The 21,286-nt window shown below is 28.3% G+C and overlaps 7 protein-coding genes across 10 annotated transcripts; 2 read left to right on the forward strand and 5 right to left on the reverse strand.

Moving 5' to 3' along the window:
• Window positions 1-3,039: 3,039 nt before the first annotated feature.
• On the reverse strand, window positions 3,040-5,109 carry LOC100882783 (zinc finger matrin-type protein 2). Its single transcript, XM_003705785.3, has 5 exons — window positions 4,735-5,109; window positions 4,238-4,458; window positions 4,096-4,169; window positions 3,862-4,007; window positions 3,040-3,773 (listed from the first exon to the last, which is right to left on the reverse strand). The coding sequence occupies exons 1-5, from the start codon at window positions 4,741-4,743 to the stop codon at window positions 3,630-3,632; spliced, it is 594 nt and encodes a 197-aa protein (XP_003705833.1). The 5' UTR covers window positions 4,744-5,109; the 3' UTR covers window positions 3,040-3,629.
• Window positions 5,110-5,264: 155 nt separating this feature from the next.
• On the reverse strand, window positions 5,265-7,734 carry LOC100882674 (Adenosine kinase 3). Its single transcript, XM_076531807.1, has 7 exons — window positions 7,572-7,734; window positions 7,266-7,488; window positions 6,844-7,017; window positions 6,504-6,774; window positions 6,151-6,417; window positions 5,867-6,068; window positions 5,265-5,498 (listed from the first exon to the last, which is right to left on the reverse strand). The coding sequence occupies exons 1-6, from the start codon at window positions 7,579-7,581 to the stop codon at window positions 5,868-5,870; spliced, it is 1,146 nt and encodes a 381-aa protein (XP_076387922.1). The 5' UTR covers window positions 7,582-7,734; the 3' UTR covers window positions 5,265-5,498; window position 5,867.
• A 58-nt stretch (window positions 7,735-7,792) lies between these two features.
• Window positions 7,793-9,845, forward strand: VhaAC39-1 (V-type proton ATPase subunit VhaAC39-1). The gene is made up of 6 exons (XM_003705783.3): window positions 7,793-8,047; window positions 8,138-8,488; window positions 8,612-8,769; window positions 8,847-9,023; window positions 9,103-9,180; window positions 9,258-9,845. The coding sequence occupies exons 1-6, from the start codon at window positions 7,927-7,929 to the stop codon at window positions 9,417-9,419; spliced, it is 1,047 nt and encodes a 348-aa protein (XP_003705831.1). The 5' UTR covers window positions 7,793-7,926; the 3' UTR covers window positions 9,420-9,845.
• Window positions 9,846-9,977: 132 nt separating this feature from the next.
• Window positions 9,978-12,140, reverse strand: THG (tRNA-histidine guanylyltransferase). The gene is made up of 3 exons (XM_012291351.2): window positions 11,774-12,140; window positions 11,381-11,625; window positions 9,978-11,243 (listed from the first exon to the last, which is right to left on the reverse strand). Exons 1-3 carry the CDS (start codon window positions 12,138-12,140, stop codon window positions 10,788-10,790), a joined length of 1,068 nt encoding a protein of 355 aa, XP_012146741.1. The 3' UTR covers window positions 9,978-10,787.
• A 399-nt stretch (window positions 12,141-12,539) lies between these two features.
• On the forward strand, window positions 12,540-17,804 carry LOC100877407 (tRNA (guanosine(18)-2'-O)-methyltransferase TARBP1). 2 transcript variants are annotated; one of them, XM_012291352.2, is made up of 10 exons: window positions 12,540-15,293; window positions 15,365-15,594; window positions 15,660-15,876; window positions 15,950-16,102; window positions 16,188-16,352; window positions 16,423-16,611; window positions 16,688-16,862; window positions 16,940-17,274; window positions 17,344-17,480; window positions 17,538-17,804. In XM_012291352.2, exons 1-10 carry the CDS (start codon window positions 12,540-12,542, stop codon window positions 17,686-17,688), a joined length of 4,506 nt encoding a protein of 1,501 aa, XP_012146742.2. In that variant the 3' UTR covers window positions 17,689-17,804. The 2 variants fall into 2 exon arrangements, with proteins under 2 accessions (XP_012146742.2, XP_076387919.1); XM_076531804.1 differs by having other exon boundaries at window positions 17,219-17,274.
• On the reverse strand, window positions 17,800-18,671 carry LOC100882341 (ATP synthase, subunit G). The gene is made up of 2 exons (XM_003705781.3): window positions 18,513-18,671; window positions 17,800-18,174 (listed from the first exon to the last, which is right to left on the reverse strand). The coding sequence occupies exons 1-2, from the start codon at window positions 18,547-18,549 to the stop codon at window positions 17,915-17,917; spliced, it is 297 nt and encodes a 98-aa protein (XP_003705829.2). The 5' UTR covers window positions 18,550-18,671; the 3' UTR covers window positions 17,800-17,914.
• Window positions 18,672-18,812: 141 nt separating this feature from the next.
• On the reverse strand, window positions 18,813-21,204 carry TBCC (Tubulin-binding cofactor C). Of its 3 annotated transcripts, none has more exons than XM_003705780.3 (3): window positions 21,011-21,204; window positions 20,488-20,710; window positions 18,813-20,044 (listed from the first exon to the last, which is right to left on the reverse strand). In XM_003705780.3, exon 3 carries the CDS (start codon window positions 20,020-20,022, stop codon window positions 18,994-18,996), a length of 1,029 nt encoding a protein of 342 aa, XP_003705828.1. In that variant the 5' UTR covers window positions 20,023-20,044; window positions 20,488-20,710; window positions 21,011-21,204; the 3' UTR covers window positions 18,813-18,993. The 3 variants fall into 3 exon arrangements, with proteins under 3 accessions (XP_003705828.1, XP_012146739.1, XP_012146740.1); XM_012291349.2 differs by having other exon boundaries at window positions 18,813-20,178; XM_012291350.2 differs by having other exon boundaries at window positions 20,488-20,727.
• Between the last annotated feature and the right edge of the window lie 82 nt (window positions 21,205-21,286).

Raw genomic sequence — 21,286 nt, forward strand, 5'->3', positions numbered from 1 at the left:
TTGTGGTTTAGGAACATTTAGAGATGAAACGGTGGAGATTTGCAAGCATACTTGAAATTTGGAAATTTGAATATAAAGACCTTCTAACACGGTCTATGAAACGTTGGTCGTTTGTTCTATAATTAGATTCAAAAGCGGGCGCATGTAATTCAATTAAACACGTGTAACTAAGAGATCTAATCGCATGGTACTTACAACTATTGAAATCGCAGCGTGACGGCGAGCAAAGACTCGCTCTGTTAAAGCCGGTAACAGTTATTCTCGTTTTCTATTTGATAACAAAAGCTTTTTTAGCCCTGAGATTCGGGTCGAAGTTTCTCTCTTTCTCTTTCAAATTCTTTGGAAGGACAAGAAATCTTACACCTGTTGCTAATGATTTTAATCTTTGAAATACTTGTTCGAGAAGTTACCAGAATTTCTTGAAGTACATCATTCAACGAGAGTGAAATTGAAATATGGGACTAACCAGGAACATAACCGTCACGATCGTAATCGATACCGAGGATAGGTCAGCGATCGATGAATTATAAAGCTTGCGACGTGGCGAATTCTCGTGGGGTGAAGAACAAACTTGTTTTTCATTTTAATTAAGGAAACATCGAAGGAGAAACCTGTCACGAACGGGGACACTGTTGTACGAAGTTCGAGAGACGTTGCGAATGCAGCTGCTGGAAACTAGACACTGAAAGACTTTCAGAAACCTCTTCAGGACGTATACAACATTTACATCGATTGACATTAAACGTTGAACAGCATCGATGACAATTTTCCTCCATAACTTTCGACATTTACTTTCTCGATGTTCCTGTGATGAATTAATGATTCGGATTGTAAACTGGTGAAGCACACGTCTTTGAGATTTATGGAAAGATTCAATGTAAAATTTATGTGCTATTGTAGGTGTCTCCATTTTAACACAGAAATCGGTGGAACCATTTTGATATGCTTATACCATATTAAATGCTAGCTTACATATTATTAGATTATGTAACATTGATAAAAGTATTATATACATCAAAGAAATAATGAAATATATTTTTGTAATATGCAATGGTATATGAAAAAGTATATCACTAATATATTAGATGATTTATACTGTACAACGTAGCGTTTCTGGCATTGAAATCACCAGCACATCAGTGTTATTATAACCAAAGAACTTTGATACTACTGTATTGTATGTTAATAAATATACGAAAATTTTTAATAGAAAGATTAACCGTTATGTGAGTTTAATGTCGAAATAAACGAGAAATTGGATGTGTAGAACGATCAGCAACGATCGTTTCGGTTCATTTGTTCAATGGAGGCGATCAATCGCGCACGAGTAAGCAGAAATTCTGAAAACAAGAGTTTCGAGAGAAGAGCGGTGAGCAAACGGCGTATAATGGACAGAATTCGCTCTAGTCCGATCATTTTCACTTCCGTGGAAAAGAAAAGGGAAAGTACCGAGTCGTTTCAGAACAAGAAACCGTGCTCTGCCGAACGTGTGCAACATGCGAAAAGAAATTCACATGATCCGTTGAATTACACTACTTACCAAGACAATGTTTATTCAGAGAAAATATGACAGATAGCAAATTGCGCGTTTGCAGAAATTCTCATGAAATCAATTGCCATTTCACACGGCAACGAATCATGTAATACACTTTGTACAATGTAAGGAAATTGAGAAACGATATTAGTATTTCACGATCAAGCTTCATTTTCTTTCTTCATAATATTTTGCAGATTCGCATAAAATATACAAGAATTTGTTAATTTTGGACTTCAGAATTTTTGAGACATTAGATACTTATAATTTTGTTAAATAGTTGAAAATTACGGTGTTTTGAAACTTTTTAATTTTTGAACTTTCTTGCTTCGGAATTTTTTACCGTCCATGCGAAAAGTTATCGTTTTCGAAAGTGGATCTCGGTCCACAAAAATTTTTACAGCCCCGATCCACGCTGTACAAGTTTAAGTCCTTACTGTCTCTCAGAGTTACCATTATTAAATAAAGCAAATGCCTATAATAATTTCATCAAATCCAGAGATTTTTGTACTCACTTGATTTTTCAGAATTACATTCCTGAATAGGCTGAAGATTTCGTGGCATCGTTAAACTCGTTGCTTTCCTCAAATTACAACAAGTTCACTAATCACTACCGAAAACATACGAATTCACCGACGTCAAGTTTATACTTCAACAAATACTGTCAGGGTACCTTAATCTCTGACATTTTGACGAGAAAACGTTCCATTTTCCATTTAAACTCTTTATAATTTCGAATATCGAAGATTCATTTTTCGCGACGTATTAAAAAAGAAACGTCAAATCGAAGCACATCGCTCGGCGCACGTGCACTATTCCGTATAGTCTTCAACAGAAATCACGTGCAAACTGATTCACGGTGAAACGACCTCCAAGAACGAAACCTCCAATTCTCGGAGCAATACAGAAAGATTGATCTTCGGATAAATGGCGGCACTCGTGGACTCTTCGTGGCCACGAGTGTCGGCTATACTGGACTGCGATGCCAACGATGAACCGAGTTAACTCCCAGAACTTAAGTTCTGGGTAGGAAAACCATATACATGCTTAGTTTCAATCTTCCTCGATACATTCTCTCCTCAACATCAGAAAGAAAGAAAGAGAGAGTGCACGTATACATGCAAACGACGCGCTCGTGTATGTGAGCTACGTCCCGCAGAACTCTCCTCTGGATTTCGTCCTCCTTTTTCTCGGAGGCAAGATAAAGAACAAGAGACTAGAAGTGCAAGAGAGAAAGTTGTATAAAGGATTAGGACAAAATTACTCCATACATCTAAAAAGTTATTAAGAATCTTTGGATGTCCCGAACAATTGAACCTTCACCATTTCAAGGTTTACAATATTTATTAACAATACTGAAGTTTGGGAATTTCAAAATTTGGGATTTGTGAATTGTCCGAGATCTCCATTATAACAAAGAAGGGTGATACTGTAGTAAAATAAGCCAGATTTTATGCCGGCAATTACTATACAAAAATTCAATGACACAACCAAAATAATAGACATAGAGATAAAACCACAGATATTGTTTGTTTATAAAATCTTACACTTCTTTTATTGACAAATCGCTTGAGATATCGCTTAAATAATATTTGTTGCATCAGTGGTCCAGAAAAACTGTAAATAGATACATTTCAGAAAGCTTAATTGTTAGCATTGCAATAATTCTAAAATAGATTGACAATAAGTGATTTATAAGGCCAATGCTACTTCACATAACTTTCATAATAGTTTTGTTGTTTAATATTAAATTTCACTTTATTTGCTAAATCAACATACTTTCATGGTATTTAAGAAAGTAATCGTTACTCACTATGTAACATACAGATGTAAAAAGTATCTGTATCCTTGAAACATTGATCATACAAGAAAATGGGCATAAATTAAATTTATTGAACGTGTTGTAAACTTAAATATTTATATCAAAGACCAACGTTTTTATTAAGATCAGTCTTATTTATCCCCGATCTTGTAATGTTCAATGTTAATTGTTAAATCAAACATTTCACCAGAAATGAACACCTAACACTGTAATCTTCTCTAAAAATAAAGTCCAAAAGGCATTTTTCAGAAATAATCCGATAATGCTTCACTGTCACTTTTTTTTAGAGCCAAAACCTGAGAAACCCATTATTGCTGCCATTTCATCAGAAGGCCCACCATTGTCTTCATTAACTTCTTCAATTTTTCTTTTTTTGTCTTTTCTCTTCTCTTTTCTATATTCTTTAATTTTTTCTTCCTATAAATAATACAAAATTATGTTAATATATTGAATGATAAATAGTATACATTTATAGAAAAAATTTGTGTAGAAAACAAACACAAACCTCTTCCTTTAATTCTTTTACTCTTTGTTCTAAATCATAATCTTTCTTTTTTTCTTCCAGCTTCTTTTTATTCATTGCAAAACGTGCTTTAACTTGTTCCAGTGTGGATCTCTCAATTTTCATTGACATACCCAAATTACGTTGATCTAGAAATAATATAACAATTTAATGTCATTACTATATTATTTATATGAGATAACTAAGAAAGTTTGTGCCATTTCTAAGATTGATTACGTTTTGTTCCATTGATGTGGTCTAAGAAATTAATTGAATCTTTCACAACACAGTCACAGACATTACAATAGTACCTGCAATCAGAATATATTATTATAATCTTCTTATTAAAATTATTTTATTTGCAAAGTTTTATTCTTACCCTCCAGTTTGGGAAGATGGTGTATTTTTATTTATTACAACACTTTTCCCTAGTTTGGATTCAAGGTCAACTTTGTAGTCTCGTTGTTTGAGCAATTCTCTTTTTACAGCTGGTTGTTTTGGAATACCCAACTCTTCTTCAGCAATTTCATCCTGGAGACGCTGAAGTGCTATTCTTTCGTACTCCTCCCTGTTCCATTTTCTTCTATGATCATCTGGACGCTAAAGTTAAAATTAAAATTACTTTAGAAGTTTTGTCCTTATGAGAAATCTTTAGTTAATTATGAAGAAATATAGATTATTGTTTATTGTTGATTATTGAAAACCTGCTTCATCGTGCATTAATGTATCATATCATCATTATTATTAAAATATGTATATTTATATTACTCTAATAAAATACTAAGGTTAGGAAATATGTCAAATAATATTTTTAGCACCTATTTAATTAGTGTAATAACAAAAATAAATGTAAATATAAATTATTTAAATTCTTACCATAGACATTGTTAAAGTTTTTATTTTTAAACCACTTTGATAAGCATAAAAAAATAATCTGCCCTGTTTTCTTCGTCGACTCTAAAAGAGATGCTGGTACTGAATATTTTAGATGTTCATAAATTTATATACATAGATATTTTAATAAATGTATACTGTATTTTACAACATAAAATTACAAATAGCAAATAGAAATCGTTTTATTATTTTTTAATGAATAACAACACGTATAATTATTAATGTCCACCGTGTATATGACTGACGAAATGGAAAACACAATAATACGATGGTAGTAAGTGGAGAGTAGACTGAAGTTAGTGAAGATGCGCGAATTGAGTATAGTTTCTTGGAAGTGCATTTCATGTTATTAAAAGTTTATTTACAAACATGAAATGTGACATTGACATAGCCATTATAATGCTATACATTGCATTAGCACTTATATAATACCGTAATAATCATTTATAAGATAATTACAATAAAACATTGGTACATAAATATACGAAAATTTGTAGATAACCTTAAAAATATGACTTTTTTAAAATAATTTTATTTTCAAGCATACATTTGTACATTTTTTTTGTATACCAATAATGTTATATATGTAACATTTTTTTCCACCAATTAAACAGTGATAGTAAACAGTTTATATGAAAATAAATCATACATAACAATATAATTTTTTTAAGACTGGAATTAATTGACTGATCCATATTTTTCTTATATTAAAATTAAACTTATTTAATACTAAATCAAAATAATTTCTGAAATAAAATTATAAGTATCATCAAATTCCATAGCACCATGTTACATGTATCATTTACTGATATACAAATTTTATAAGACAGATACACAACATTATTTATATTACAAAAACCATAATTGTTTATAGATTTCACAAAATTAAATATCTATATAACATGTGTCAAATAAACTAAAAATTTCTCTATAACATCGACATAGAATCACCTACAACCACATATAAACATAGATACAGAATGTTACATTTCTATTATCACAACAAGTATTTTTTGTTTAATAGAACTCTGAGTATAAAGTACTCATAGAATTTCACATAAAACAATTAAGTACCAGACAATAACAAACAATATATAAATATTAAAATATTTACGTTATTGTATTAAATCTGGTGGTACATTTGGTGGTAATATAACTCCAAGTCTTGTTACCATAAAAGATGCTACTTTACAACCATATTCCAAACAATCTTTTGGATCCCAGTTAGCTAATACACCAGCTAAAAAACCAGCTACCAAAGAATCACCAGCACCTGTAGTATCTACAACAGGAACTTTTGGCTTGAATGGTTCCACCTAAATAAAATACAGTATAATCCTCAGTTAACCCTTTCATTTACTGTTGACCTGTATAATATGATGAAACAAATGAACATACTTGAACCGAATAACCCGTCCCCCAAACAGCAATCGCTGGTGCAGAGTCACCTTGGGTCATAACAAATACTCCACCATGAGACCACCAGTTTTTATAAATACTGTAAGCATTAACTGCAATTTTTTTGAGACTATTCAATAAAAATGGTATATCAGCTACATCGTCATAAGCAATGTTTAATGCTTGGGCTAAAGCTTCCATTTCTTTTGAATTTCCAAATACAATGTTTGCATGTCCAACCATTTCACAAATTGCTACCTGATGATCCTATAAAAATTAACATAGTAACATTAACATTATTTTCATACAACTGTACTAGTATATTAATTTAAATTAAAAAAATATTTATGTACTTTGAATATATATCTTCCATTTAAGTTAAAAGCAACAATTATATTTCTTTGTTGTGCTTGTGTAACAAGTTCTTTTGCTACAGGAAAACTGTGAGTTATGAAAAATCCTTCAATATAAATTATTTTTATTGTATCCAATGACAAATTGCATCTCTTGAGATCATCAACATTATATACACCAGCAGCACCTATATTTGCAACAAGACTACGAGATGATTCGTTTATCAATGCTATACATTGTCCTGTAGGTAGAGATGAATGAACTGCATATCTAAAAGAAAGATATATTTACAAAGATCTATGATACAGAAAATAAAAAAAGACTTAAAACACTGCAAACCTTGCATCCACACCTGCTGATCTAACTAAATTTTTCAATGTTGTTCCCTTTGAATCATTTCCAAGACCTCCACAATAAATACAATATCGATGTTTAAAAGTTTCATCGCAAAGCCATTCTAAAATTCGCATTGAGTTTTGTGCTGACCCTCCTGCACTAATTGTCGGTTCCGATCTATTTCATATATCATTAATGACATTAAAATTTTATAATAATAAAATAAAAAATTAAGTTAATTAAAAATATCTGTAAATAAAGATCAGTATAATGACATTTACATTGTACACTTTTTACACAAAATATATAACTTTTGTTTTGCACTTGCTTTAAAATAACAAAATGAAAAAATATACGTTTATATGTTTATATAAATCATGTACAATATAAATGTTTCATAACCATTAACAAATATACTTATTAACTCTAGCTGTAAGTCTGCCAATAATTCCTGCATTTTTTCAGTAGTAAGTTCTGTTTCTCCATCTATTGTAAGATTATGTTTTTTCAGCAAATCCTTATTTTTTAAAAATACAAAAGCATCCAGTAAAGGATTGCCAAATGCTACAACTGCAGGAACATTCAAATTTGCAATAGCTTCTCTCAATGGAACTTTTACTATAAACTTTGAACGTCGATTATTACATGCTGTAAAGAAATTACATTAGTTTTAAAAAGATTATATTCACATCATTTACAATAATGAAGATTTAATATATACTGCAGTCTACCTTCCAACATTATGAAAAAAGAAAACAATAGAATTATAACAATTCAATATTACACATGATTAAATCATTCATCGTTTAAAAACGCTGCAAATAAATATTAATAAATATTAATGTCTTCAGTATTTACATTTTAGTGCTATGAATTTTATATAGTATGGAACTGTTTGAAGTTATCTACGATGCGTGAAACGAATGTTCTTATGGTAAATGGAGTATATAATTTTCATGGTCTTTAGCTAACTTCTCACTGTATGGTCATATGATCGACACGAAAAAGGGCGAGTCCGATTTTAACTTTGACGGATCTGTGTTGGGAGTAGCGTAGTAATAAAACTGTAGTAAACGATCTTTTAAAATGAAGGGTTGTATGTTCAATATTGACGGTGGATATTTAGAAGGACTTTGTCGTGGATTTAAATGTGGAATTCTTCAACAAAGTGACTACCTTAATCTTGTACAATGTGAAACTCTTGAAGGTATATTTTCAATTATTTTTGTGTAGTATGCTCAATATTTAAATTACTATATACATCAGTTTATATTTGTATTCTTTTATATCTGTATAGATTTAAAACTACATTTGGCTGGTACAGATTATGGAAGTTTCTTGGCTAATGAACCATCGCCACTAGCTGTTAGTGTGATTGATGATAAATTAAGAGAAAAACTTGTTGTGGAATTTCAACATATGCGTAACCATTCTGTTGAGCCTTTGTCACAATTTTTAGATTTTATCACTTATAGTTATATGATTGATAATATTATCTTATTGATTACTGGAACTTTGCATCAAAGGCCAATTTCAGAATTAATACCAAAATGTCATCCTCTTGGCAGTTTTGAACAAATGGAAGCCATTCATGTAGCAGCTACGCCTGCTGAACTTTATAATGCTGTCTTAGTAGACACTCCCTTAGGTATAAGAAAAACATACTTCAAACTGTGTTACTTTTCTCACAAAAATATAATATATAGTTTATCATGTTAAAATTTATATTATGTTTCTATCATACTAAGTGTTTAAAAAACATTTATCATAGCACCATTCTTCGTGGATTGTATTTCCGAACAAGATTTGGATGAGATGAACATTGAAATAATCAGAAATACATTATATAAAGCTTATTTGGAAGCATTCTACAAATTCTGCAAAGAAATTGGTGGAACAACTGCAGATACCATGTGTGAAATACTTGCGGTATAAAATTAACAACATACATTATGTATATAACATAATGTGTAAAGTAACATTTTAAAGATAAATTAACTTTGCAGTTTGAAGCAGATAGACGAGCAATTATCATAACTATAAACTCGTTTGGAACTGAACTAGGTAAAGATGATAGAGCAAAATTATATCCACGTTGTGGAAAATTAAATCCTGATGGGTTAGCAGCATTGGCAAGAGCTGATGATTACGAACAGGTCAAAGCTGTAGCAGAATATTATGCTGTATGTATATGATTTCTTATTTTTATAAGTAAATTTTTTTTAATCTGTCTCTACATACACGTTTATATTACTTTTTCAGGAATACAGTGCCTTGTTTGAAGGTGCAGGTAATAATCCTGGTGACAAAACTTTAGAAGATAAATTCTTTGAGCATGAGGTAAATTTAATAGTATTATAAAAATTAACATGATATAATTTTTGTAAATGTTACTGATTTTAATATTTTCATCACAGGTTCGCTTAAACGTTCATGCTTTCCTTCAACAGTTTCATTTTGGAGTATTCTATAGTTATCTTAAATTAAAAGAACAAGAATGTCGTAATATCGTATGGATAGCGGAATGTGTTGCGCAAAAGCATCGTGCTAAAATAGATAATTACATTCCAATTTTTTAAAATGTTTCTGAAGGTTCTATCAATTATTTATGTTCAACTACAAATATCACACAAAAATATTTTTCCTCTTTATTTTTATTCTTCAACTATGAGTAACTAATGATTCTACAGTATTCTATAAATGAAGAAGAGGAAGCTGTCAAATAGAAACAAATAATTATATTTAGTTGATAATTAAAATAAAAGGCCAATTATGTGTTTAGCTAAATTGAAGAAATAATATCGAAAATTACTATTTAGTATTACTGTCATACATAACAAAAATTGATATCATATAGATGTAAATAGTGTATTTTATTGTAGATCGGTCTATATTATGTTTGATGTTATCTGATGTTGTAATTATCGATTCTATTGTAATATAAAATAATATATAATGCATTCCATAAGTTTGAAACTTCAACTAAAATGAGTAAGTTACACTGATGAATTTTTTTTATTTCCCTATATTCTTACCCAGAGATCAAACTTTGCACTTTCAAAAATTTTCGTTACCATCAATTATTCCAATAAAGTAAACGGAATGAATTTGACGACCACCTAAATAAAAAAGATATGTATCTTTATACAAAATTTTAAATATTTCAGTTTATAAAATACTTACATTTTTGCATGTTCTCAGATAACAAAATATTAATATTCAAATTAATAAATGGTATAATAGTATTAAAATTAATAAATCATATAATACTATTGAAGTTTACCAATTACTATTAAATATACAAACGCACGCATGTAACTTATAAAGCTTGATACTTCAAATCAATTTAACACAATTCATACTTTTACCTACAAAGATATGTTTTTTGTAGTATATGAAATGTGTTTACAGTCTGTACCATTCATATTTGTGAACAAAATTTCTTATAAAAATCTTAATATATTTACTCTACAGCAGCCTTTCATTTCATAAATAATTTAATATCATTCAATACAATTTCTTGCTATCAAAAAAACGTCATACTGAAATTGGATAAGTTTGAAAATATGAAATCCTAACGAAAAATATTTGTTAATCATATGTGTATTTCTTTAAAATACTTTCATAATATGTATACATGAATATATACATATACAAGAAAGTATACAAACATACACAAATATGCAATTTATTATATAAAAATATAATTCCTAAAAAAATAATACGATACAGACTATTTTTATGTGAAAAACTTACAAAAAGCCAGAAATATTATAATATTTCTGAAATTCGTAATTTTTTCATTAATAATTAACATACTACAGTACTACCACTTTAAATAAAATAACATTAGAGTACTCTTAAAATTATTGGAAATAAACTTTCGTTATTTTCCGTTAGGATATTTTTCAAATTTATTGTAAAAAAAGAAAAAAATAAATCACTGCTTATCTTCTACAAATTCGTTCACTTTCACACTGCATTTTTTCTCCTTCTGATTCCCGACTCATTGTAGGATGCACTTCTTTGTTCATAGAATTCACATTAGGAACAGATGATGGTGGAGTATTATTAATATGTTTTATATTCGCTGTTGGTGATGGTGGCTTAGTTGCTCTCATTGGATTTGTAGCATTATTAACTAAATTTGGAGGTTGATAAGTTGCTAAACTTTTTAATCCAATTACTTCTGGATTTTCTTTCCAAAAACGATCTGCGATAATATCATCTACTAAGGGAACTACTGCTGGCTTTAATCTACCTGTTCCATCAGGTACTAATTTCCTTATAAGCGTAGTACCCTTTCGGAAAAGGGGAGGTTCTTTATTATAATTTATACCAAATTCTTGAAATAGTAATTCATTCTTATGTGATGCTAATGTACCCCTAAGTTTTTCTTCTGCCTAAAAATTAAATTAATATTTTTATTATAATTTTTATGATGTATGTGTGCACTTATGTTCACATAACATTTTCTTTATACTTATAATGAATTTAAGACATCCTATGCATATAAAGAAATTAAATAGCTTAAAATTACCTGACTTGGAGTCAGCTTCCCTTTTAATACAAGATTCCAAAAACAAGTATTATATAAATTATTCACATGAACATCTGTTTGTCGCCATGCTAAGTAATCTCTTAAATTTTTATCTGTTGGGTATAATACAACACGAGCATCAAAGGATGGTGGATAATATAATTCTTTGCCTTGGAAGAATCGAGGCCAATGATAAACATATGACGATGCAAAAAGTGAATTTACATTTGACATTAATTTTGAGGCTGAAATATAATGGAAACAATATTGTAAATATTATATTAACATTAATAAAAACAATAAAACGTAAATATATTATGATGCAACAATTAGTACATTTTTCTTTTGTATTACTCATCTATCACTTAAAACTTATTTTCATAATATACATACCCCTTCTTTTATGAAGCTGAGTATCTTTACGAAAGACAAACGAATATTCATCGCTTTGACCAAAACCTAAAATAATTTCTTTGAAATCTTCCATAACCGTAATAGCCGCGCGATTCATTAATTGCAAAGCAGCTACATCATTCGGCTTAGTGAATTGATGTGCATCGCAGAATTTCGAAAAATTTCTTCCGTCAATTCTAACCACAATCCAACAATTTGGCAAACAACAGTCGTCACGTTCGAATTCTTTTACATATTCGAATTTACTTTTAGCCATTCTCGTCAAACTTATGTGCCGGCTATTGACCACTTGTTTGACCAAGCTAATGATTTTCAGGAAGTTGCTTCCTGTTGTCAGAAAATACATTTCCTGAAACTGCTGAATGTTGAAGTCTCCACTGTCGAACTTGTTTTTAGTTTCGAATGTGCCCAACCTTTTATTCTCGAAATAATTTCATTCGAAAAATATTATTAATTTTTTGTTATGAAATAAATTGATTTCGGATATGTATATTTATATATATTTTGGAAACCCACGTGCGCGTTTATTGGTTAAGTATATTCGTCTCGCTACTGTATAGAAAAATATGTAATCAACAAGTTAAGTGTAACACTTATATAAGATTTGTATACATTACAAATATTTAAATTTCCAAGTAAAACATTTTTATGAACATTAAATATTGCTTTAAGCATATATGCATGTTTATATGTAAACAAATAATTATATACAAAAGTGAATAGATTTATAAAAAGATTTGACAGAATGGATTTACATGAACGTTACATGCGTACATCAACAATGGATTTTTCAGTTTTTGGATTATTAGAAATTTCATTTAAAGATGACCCATTTTTAGTATTACATCGTTTAGTCAAACATTATAATAATGAGATCATAAAAGGCAATGTGGATACCAAAAAATTGGAAACACTTCGAATGGTGTTATGTTATGAATATCAACTTATATTTAATTCTAAGGAGAGACATACTAGACCAACTCTAAATGATTTATGTTTAAAAAATATACAAAACATTTTATTTTTAGAAAAACATTCTCAACAATTTGCTGTACATCCAATATTATATGATATCATAATTTTGCAGTTAATACTTTACTGTAATTTACAATGTACCGAAGAACATTTGACGAGTTTTCAAAAGTCAAATGTTGATATTTTAACAAATAATGAAAGTAAAGTTTTTTATATAAAAGTTTTGGAATGTTTTCTGGAATCATTGCAATTAAGACAGTTTTTATATGATAATCTGGAAATGAATGTATTAAAACATTTCAATTCATTGTACTTAAAAGATATAACATTATGGCTAGAAATTAAGGAAAACAAAGAATGGCAATTATTTGCTTCAATTCTTCCAAAGTTAATAAGCACTTATGGTTCTGAGAATGTTTTACCAATTATATGGAATTTTGTTTTAAATAAATTGGATGATTTTAAGGATTTGCTTAGTGCATTGAGTATAATAATTAATATATGTTTTTCACTTAATCTGAGGAATGATATCATTCATACACATTGGGAATTATGTTGTATGGAGCAATTATGGTTATTAATTATAAAGAGCTTAAAGTCACCTGTACAACAGTTTCGAAAACAAGGATTATTTATAATGAAACATGTAACTGATTTCATGAGTATTACTGATGAAAGTATATTACACTTAAAGAAACCTGCAATTGTTCCTTTTGTATGCAGTCAGAAAATTAAAACAGAAATATTAATAAAAGATATCAAACAAAACTTCTTTTTGATATTAAATGCATTAGAGGAAAAGCAACATCATTTAATATTACCTGCTTTAACACATTTATCAACCTTAATAAAAGGTAATGAAGAACATACTTTGTGTAATGATTGTTTTAATATTGTTTGGTTGCAATTGATTTTTGAAAGAATATTGCAACATGAAAATAACAACATAGTAAAACAGGGAGTATTGTACATTTGCAAGTTATGTACTTCTATAAATGATGCTGAGTTCTTGAAATTATTTGTACATGTTTTAAACAATACATTTCTATATGAATGTCAGTCTTATAAAAAAGAACCAGAAATATTAGATAGTATTATAGTATTGTTTACACATGCAGCAAAGAAAGAAACTGAGTTCATTAAAAATCTATTGGAAATGATGAACAAAGAAACATGGGCTCCTATACCAATATTCTATGTAATAAAAATTTTGAGAACAGTTCTAAGTAATATCAGTAAAATGAATCAGTGGGAAGATGATGAATTAATTTTAATTAAATCTTTGATACAAAAAAATTTAAACATGCATTCTCACATAATAAGAACTGCATCTCAAATTGAACTTATACAAACAATTTGTCTTCCTATAGAAAAAATAAATAATGTGAAAATTGTATTAGAAACATTATTAGAATTTTCTCTGGATGAAACACTTATAAGAGATTCATTTTCATGGAAAAATATAGTAAGCTGGTTAAAAAAAGTTCTTGTAAAAATAAATGCAATAGATTTTATAAAATGTATTTGTGAAAAATTTTCAAAACAAGATATAGTTTTGAATCTAAGTCCTGCAAAGTTTGCTGTTATAGTTGCCATGTTTTATGATGCAGGTTTCATATTACAACATAAAACATGTGTTGTGATAGGAATACTGAACAACTGGTTGTCAATACTTAATGGGATAAATACTAGACCCTATGCAAATCATACATATATATTTTATATAATAGACTTTATGTCGCATTTGTTAAATTTAAACACAATAAAAACCAGTGAAACTGTTACACAACTTTTGACTTTACATTTTAATAATGCATTACAATTTTTACTTCAAAATAGTAAAAGTATGCCATATAAATTAAAATATGATGAAATCAATAAATGTCTTGCTATAATTGCTTCATTTCTTAACAATGGAAATTTAATTTTATCAGAAAAAGAAATTTTAAATTATGCAGAGAAATTTAAGAATGAGAGTATAGTTATTCTTCAAAATATAAAACAATATACAAGCATGCATTATATGTATGCATTACAGATTTTGTATTATACTCAAGAGATTTTATGCAAAAATCAGATATCAATTTACATGGAACCTATATTAAATATTTTTGATATTTGCATCTCTGATGGTGATCAAGATCAAGTAAATATTAAAGGAAAAGTAATATCAGATTGTTACTTGTTACTTGCAAGACTTATGCATCAATTTTTAACAAAGGTAGAAGTACAGTTATGGTCTCAAAAAATTGATTGGTTCAGAAGTACTTCATATCTTTATGAAGTAGGAGGAAATGAAATCATTCCAGAAATAGCATTAATTTTAAAAACAATTATTAATAAAGGGGCTATAAAAGATAAAGAAGATAAATTAAATTTAGAATCTATTTTTACTACATGTTGGAAAACTACATTATTAAGTAGCAAGAATAAATTGTACTTTATAGCAATAAACAATCTTCTTGGAGTTATTATAAATAATAATTTTTTGGAATTACCTGATGCTACACATTTCGTAAATAATGTAAGAAATAAATTTTAATCCATCATAAAAATAGATGTTCTTAACGTACTAATCATTCAATGCATTTTTAGTTTCTTGATCAATTACTTGAAGAAAGTAATAATGTGCCAAAATTGAAACAAATGTTATTAAATGAAATGAAGTCATTAAAGATATTTTATTTAAAAAATTTACAAGAATCATTATTATCATGTTGTCTTCATGGACAGGTACTAGGAAAAAATAAGCAAATAGAAAATCAAGCATACCTGTATGTTATACAAAATTATAGCACTTGCTATCCACAACACATATCAGTAATGTGAGTATTCTTGTATAATATCAATATACCTAACACAGATATTAATTCACCAATTTTCCTATTAGAGATTATAATAATGACACTAATGTCAGAGCACTTTCAATTATATTATTATACAAGATAATCAGTGCAAATACAGAGTATGCATCCACATTTCTTCCAGTTGTTTTGCAAAAATTAGAAAAATATAGAAACAAACGTTATTTCAATCATTCTTACATACATAAGATAAAGCACAGAATAATGCAAATTTTATTAATATTGCAACCAGTCCTAAATAAGGTAAAAAAATATTGTGTAACTAATTAAAAATATTATTAAGATTGGATAAGATATATTTATAAATTTTTTATAGTTAGACACTATTACATTAGAAGAATATCTCTGCAGTTCATTGCTGTTAGAAAGCAATCAGCATAGTGTTAAACTAATGCAAGAGTGGTTATTAATAAAAATTTTTGCAGAAAATATAGAAATTCATCAAAAACTCTGGAAACTTTTTGAAGAGGTATATAGATAAATATTATTTTGCTTCATTTAAATTTGTTTGGACATTAAATATGTCAAATTTATGTAACAAAATAATTGCACAGGGTATTACAACACGCCCAGGATGTGTTAGTTCTATATCATGTATTTTTTATCATGTTTCAAACCTTCTTCCTACTGATTATCAACGTAATTTTATTTTAACGGGAATAAGGTATATTGCACATTGTTGTTTAGGGCAACAATATAGCATGCGTCTTTATAATCAGGTAATTTGAGTAACCATGTATAATAGTTTATTATCATACTGTATATACATGTATTTTATGTTTAATATAGACCATTTTTGTAAAATTGTATGAAATGTTAGAGCAATTTGATTGTAATGATATTACATCGCAATATAAAGGGTTATATGATGCTACAATAACAAGTTTAAAAGGTGGAAATTTAATGAAAAACTCAAACAGAATTCAAGATGATTTTTATCTTTCAATTTTTCATGCTATCCATGACTTTAGCCTACAGGTAATATAAAAAGTGTTACATGAAGCTATTAAAACATAAACACAATTTTTAAATAATAATTTATTGGTATTTATAGACAATTTATTTTGAACTCCCTCGGTTGACTGACATGGATTCAACTGAATGGATTACTCCGGATTTATTTCAAAATCTACATTTTAAAGAAACTATTAATCATCCTCTTCGACTTTATAATCTGAATACATTATTATCAGATACTAAAACATCATCTTACTTGATTAAGTCTTCAGGTACCCTACAAGCTACATTAATAGTAACAATAGCTATATTGCCAAGATATTAAATAATATCAAATTTTTAAACACAGCTGATAAAGAATTATCTGCACAAAATTCTATAATGGATACTAAACAACTAAATAACATCCAGAAAAAAATAGATCCTTTAATGTCTACAAATTTATCACATGACATTTTTCCAACTATTAGAGAATCTGTTTCCCATAAAAGATCGTTATTGGATGATGAAGGTCTTATAGTTGTAGCCTGTCTTGTTAACCGTGCTCCAAATTTAGGAGGACTTGCTCGTACTTGTGAAATTTTCAGTGTTAAAGAATTAGTTATTGCTAATTTAAATCAAATTACAGATAAGGAGTTCCAGAATCTTAGTGTATCAGCTGAAAACTGGATAACTATTACAGAGGTATTTTATACAGAGTAACTTATTACAAAATATGAAATGTGTGTCATAATAAAACTATAAATATTGTAGGTAAAACCACATCAATTGTGTAAGTTCTTATTGGATAGAAAAAAAATGGGGTGGTCATTAGTTGGTTTAGAACAAACAGTTAACAGTACAAATTTATTAAACATGAAATTCAAGAAGAAAACAATCCTTGTATTAGGGTAAGTAATAAAAAAGAAAGTCAAATGAATTTTTCAGTAAGAATAATACTTTTCCAGAAATGAAAAGGATGGAATTCCTGCTAATTTGATACCTTTATTTGACACCTGTATAGAAATACCCCAAGCTGGTATAATTCGCTCATTAAATGTTCATGTTAGTGGAGCAATATGTATATGGCAATATTCAAAACAACATGTGTTAATATAATTCAGTTTTTATATTCATATAATTCTAGTGTTATAATGAATAGTGCTAATTGATATTTTATATACAATGGTTTTATTTTAATTATGAAAAATAAAATAAACAATGGTGTAATTAAATGGTAATATTCATTTGTAAAGTTTATTTTTCCAGATGTATATGTATATTTATTTATTAGAATGACTATTACTTATACACAGATTCTGCCTATATTAATATTGATGTTTTTTTAAACTTTGTAACCTATGATGTGGCGCTTGCCAATACATTCTCCAATAAAGAACCAACATAATACCTCGAGTGTAACCAAAGTATTTAGCCAAACTTCACGTACTGGAAGCTCAAGAAACCGTTTATTTTTTGCTGCAGATACAAGCCTTTGAATATCATGTCGAATGGCAGGAATGTCAGATATCTTTGGTGGAACCAATTCTACTTTTGCATAATATGCGAATTTTTTAAGGGCAGGTCTTGCTGTAGTTATAGCAGCTGTAATACACATAAAATTATAATTAATAGTCAATATAGGTTATGTAAATTTGTAGCATAAAGTACTTGGTTAAGTAAAATTAATTATGCCTTTCTTAACCTTCAAATTATATTAAAGAAAACATTTCTTATAAATTACACATAATGCTATTTATCTAAAATCAATAGTATGAGCAAATAAGTTATGATTTTAATTTAATAAATAAAACATATAATAAATTTTCATTCGTGCAATAACACTACTGATGTTATATAACCATCAATTTATAGCAAAATTACAATCAATATAAAATTTAAATTACGAGAATAATGATTAGCTTAAAATATTGAATACGTACTTTTAGTCACATTAACTAAACCCTGGAGTTTTGACATTTTTGATCGTTACAATCTTCTATAAGGTACAAAAGAAAATGCACCTTCCAATACACCCCTACAATCTGCAACCCTCCTTTATAATGAACGATTCACCCATCTGATGGCATTTTACCGAACTACGATTCGCGAGTTTAAATTCGATACGCTGTCGAAATTATGTAACAAATTTGTTTCACTCACATTACATTTAATAATAAATACGAATCAATTTTTAAGGTTTTATTTGCTTTCTGTATAATGTGTAAAAAAGGTTAAACATATATGATTCACAAACAGCAAGTTTATTAAACATTTTGTAGGTATACAAAACGCTTGTATAGTACAATTTTTATGAAAAAGCGGAATATGCACATAAAGAATTTAACAAAAGTATTGAACATTGAAAAAATGATGTTTTGGAAACTGAATTTTTAATTTCATAATTTATTTTATTCATATCTATTACTCCCAACTTTTAACACGTAATTCAGGATCTAGTATGCTCCAATTTGGTGAATGTTTTTCATTAGATAACCAATTAAAGTCGTCGATACAATTCCAATTATTTATTTTTGGATCCAGACCTGCTAAGTTGAAGTGATTTGCTTGATCTTCATAAGACCAATTGTAAGGTGCAAAGCGTATGTTTGTACAATCTTCTATGATTGATCTACTTGTAACATGTAAATAAATAGTACAATCTGTTGAAGAATGTAATCGAAGTTGTTGACATGCAAAAGCAAATACACATTCATTGCAGTCATGGGCAAATACAGATGAGGTTACTGGTCCAACTAACACGGTACACTGTTTTAAGTTTACCATGTGCAAAGTACTAGGTGTACCATAAATTCGTACTGTACATCGAGTTAAATCAGAAAGCAGAACATCATTCTTATTCACATTTTCAGCATCTAAAATTAATTGTTCATCGACTTTTCCCAGTAGCATACAGGCACTATCTCCATATTTGCTTGACAACTTGTGATTTTGTTTGGCAGACCCATTTACAATTCCTTCTGATATTTTCAAATCTTTTAAACCATCCGTCACATCATGTGCTTTTTCTGAGGTTTTCTTCACAACTCTTCGGTTTTTAAAACCAAATTTCTTCTTAGGTAATAATTTCAATTCTAGATCAGAAGCTTCATTTTCTAGTACTTGTAAATTTTCTTGTGCTCTTCTAATGTCATAAACTTTTAAAAACATTTTTGATTGTGACAAGTAATTTTTTAACATTAAAATTTCCTTATTTATTTTGTCAAAGATTCCAGGAAGAGCTGATGTAGGTGCACTAGGTGCATCATCTAGCATTTCCTTAATCTTTTTGCATGATGAGTAAAAAGTGTCCTTAAAATAACTGCTTTGTTCAGATTCAACAGCTAACGATTGCCGTTCCTCTCTTCGTCTTTCAATGATATTTTTTCTTTCACGATCCCTTTTAGTAATACGGTCTGGTAAACTACCTTCTATTAAAGTAGGTGATTCCATATTGCTATATGAATATTATTTTCTGCGAAGGATTATGTACTGTATATCATTCAGCTTTAAATATTTATGATTTGTTGATAACATAAATTTATTTTAAAAAATATTTTGTTTTGATATATCTAAGAATTTTGCACTTGCTGACTTTTTAGGCAACAACTAGAAAGCATAAAAAATATAAACTATTATCTTGTACTAATATAATGATAGTTTTTATACATATAAATTTAATAAATAATAAGACAATATAATAAATGTTAACAATATAATAATGCAAGCACAAATTATTAAATATTAAAAACAATATATTAAGTTTACATTGTAGTTTAAAGAAATAACCTCAATATACTTTATGCTTACTAATGTAAATTTCAAGGTATAATAAAATATACAATAAAAATTATAAAGAAATATATTATACATATATATTAGATTTAATGTGTAAGAAAAAAGAAATTATATACATACCTTTTTCTTTAAAGCATCAATTTGAAAAATATATTTTAAGCTACCACTACCTATTAAGGATGTAGGAAGTTTTAATTCCATACAATTTAAGATGCATTTTGTTTATTTGTCCACGTCGAATGATCCAACAATTTTAAATTATTGTCTTCAGACACTCTTTCATAAAGATAGTAAAAACCATTTAATATTGGTGGACAGTATTGATACATATAATATCTGCAATCTAATGTTCATTGATGCCTGTATTAAAATTGATTTAGACGAGTTTACAGAAACATTATTAATTATATATTATAATATAAATTGTGACATGAACGTAATTTTATCAAATTATAACAAATCTAAATTGTGACATTTACTATGATTTTCATATGTTTTCTGCAAATGTTTTTTTATATACTTTGTAAGATATTAATTGTTAACAATGTGAAACATTGTAAAGGTTTATAAATTATGGTACCAAAATTGTCAGCGAATATAACCTCAAATATAAAAGAATTATAGCAAGTAATATATCACTTACCTTGGGATTTACACATAGAGGACCATAGTGCATATGATCCAAGAAAACATGTAACTTCAAAAAAGATGAATGCTTTAACCTTCTTGCGTGTAACAAAATTGTTTGATGGTTTCTTGTAAAGCATACTAAATAGGTAACAATACGATTTCCTAAAATGGAAATTATCAATACGGCAAAGTACTAAATATCTTTCGAGATATCGACTTCCAGTTCGATACGAAAACATAAATGGCATTTGAACAAAAAATTTCGATACATTCTCTCGATGTTAAAAGC

Source organism: Megachile rotundata, chromosome 5 (assembly GCF_050947335.1).
Source record: "Megachile rotundata isolate GNS110a chromosome 5, iyMegRotu1, whole genome shotgun sequence".
NCBI classification, from domain to species: domain Eukaryota; kingdom Metazoa; phylum Arthropoda; class Insecta; order Hymenoptera; family Megachilidae; genus Megachile; species Megachile rotundata.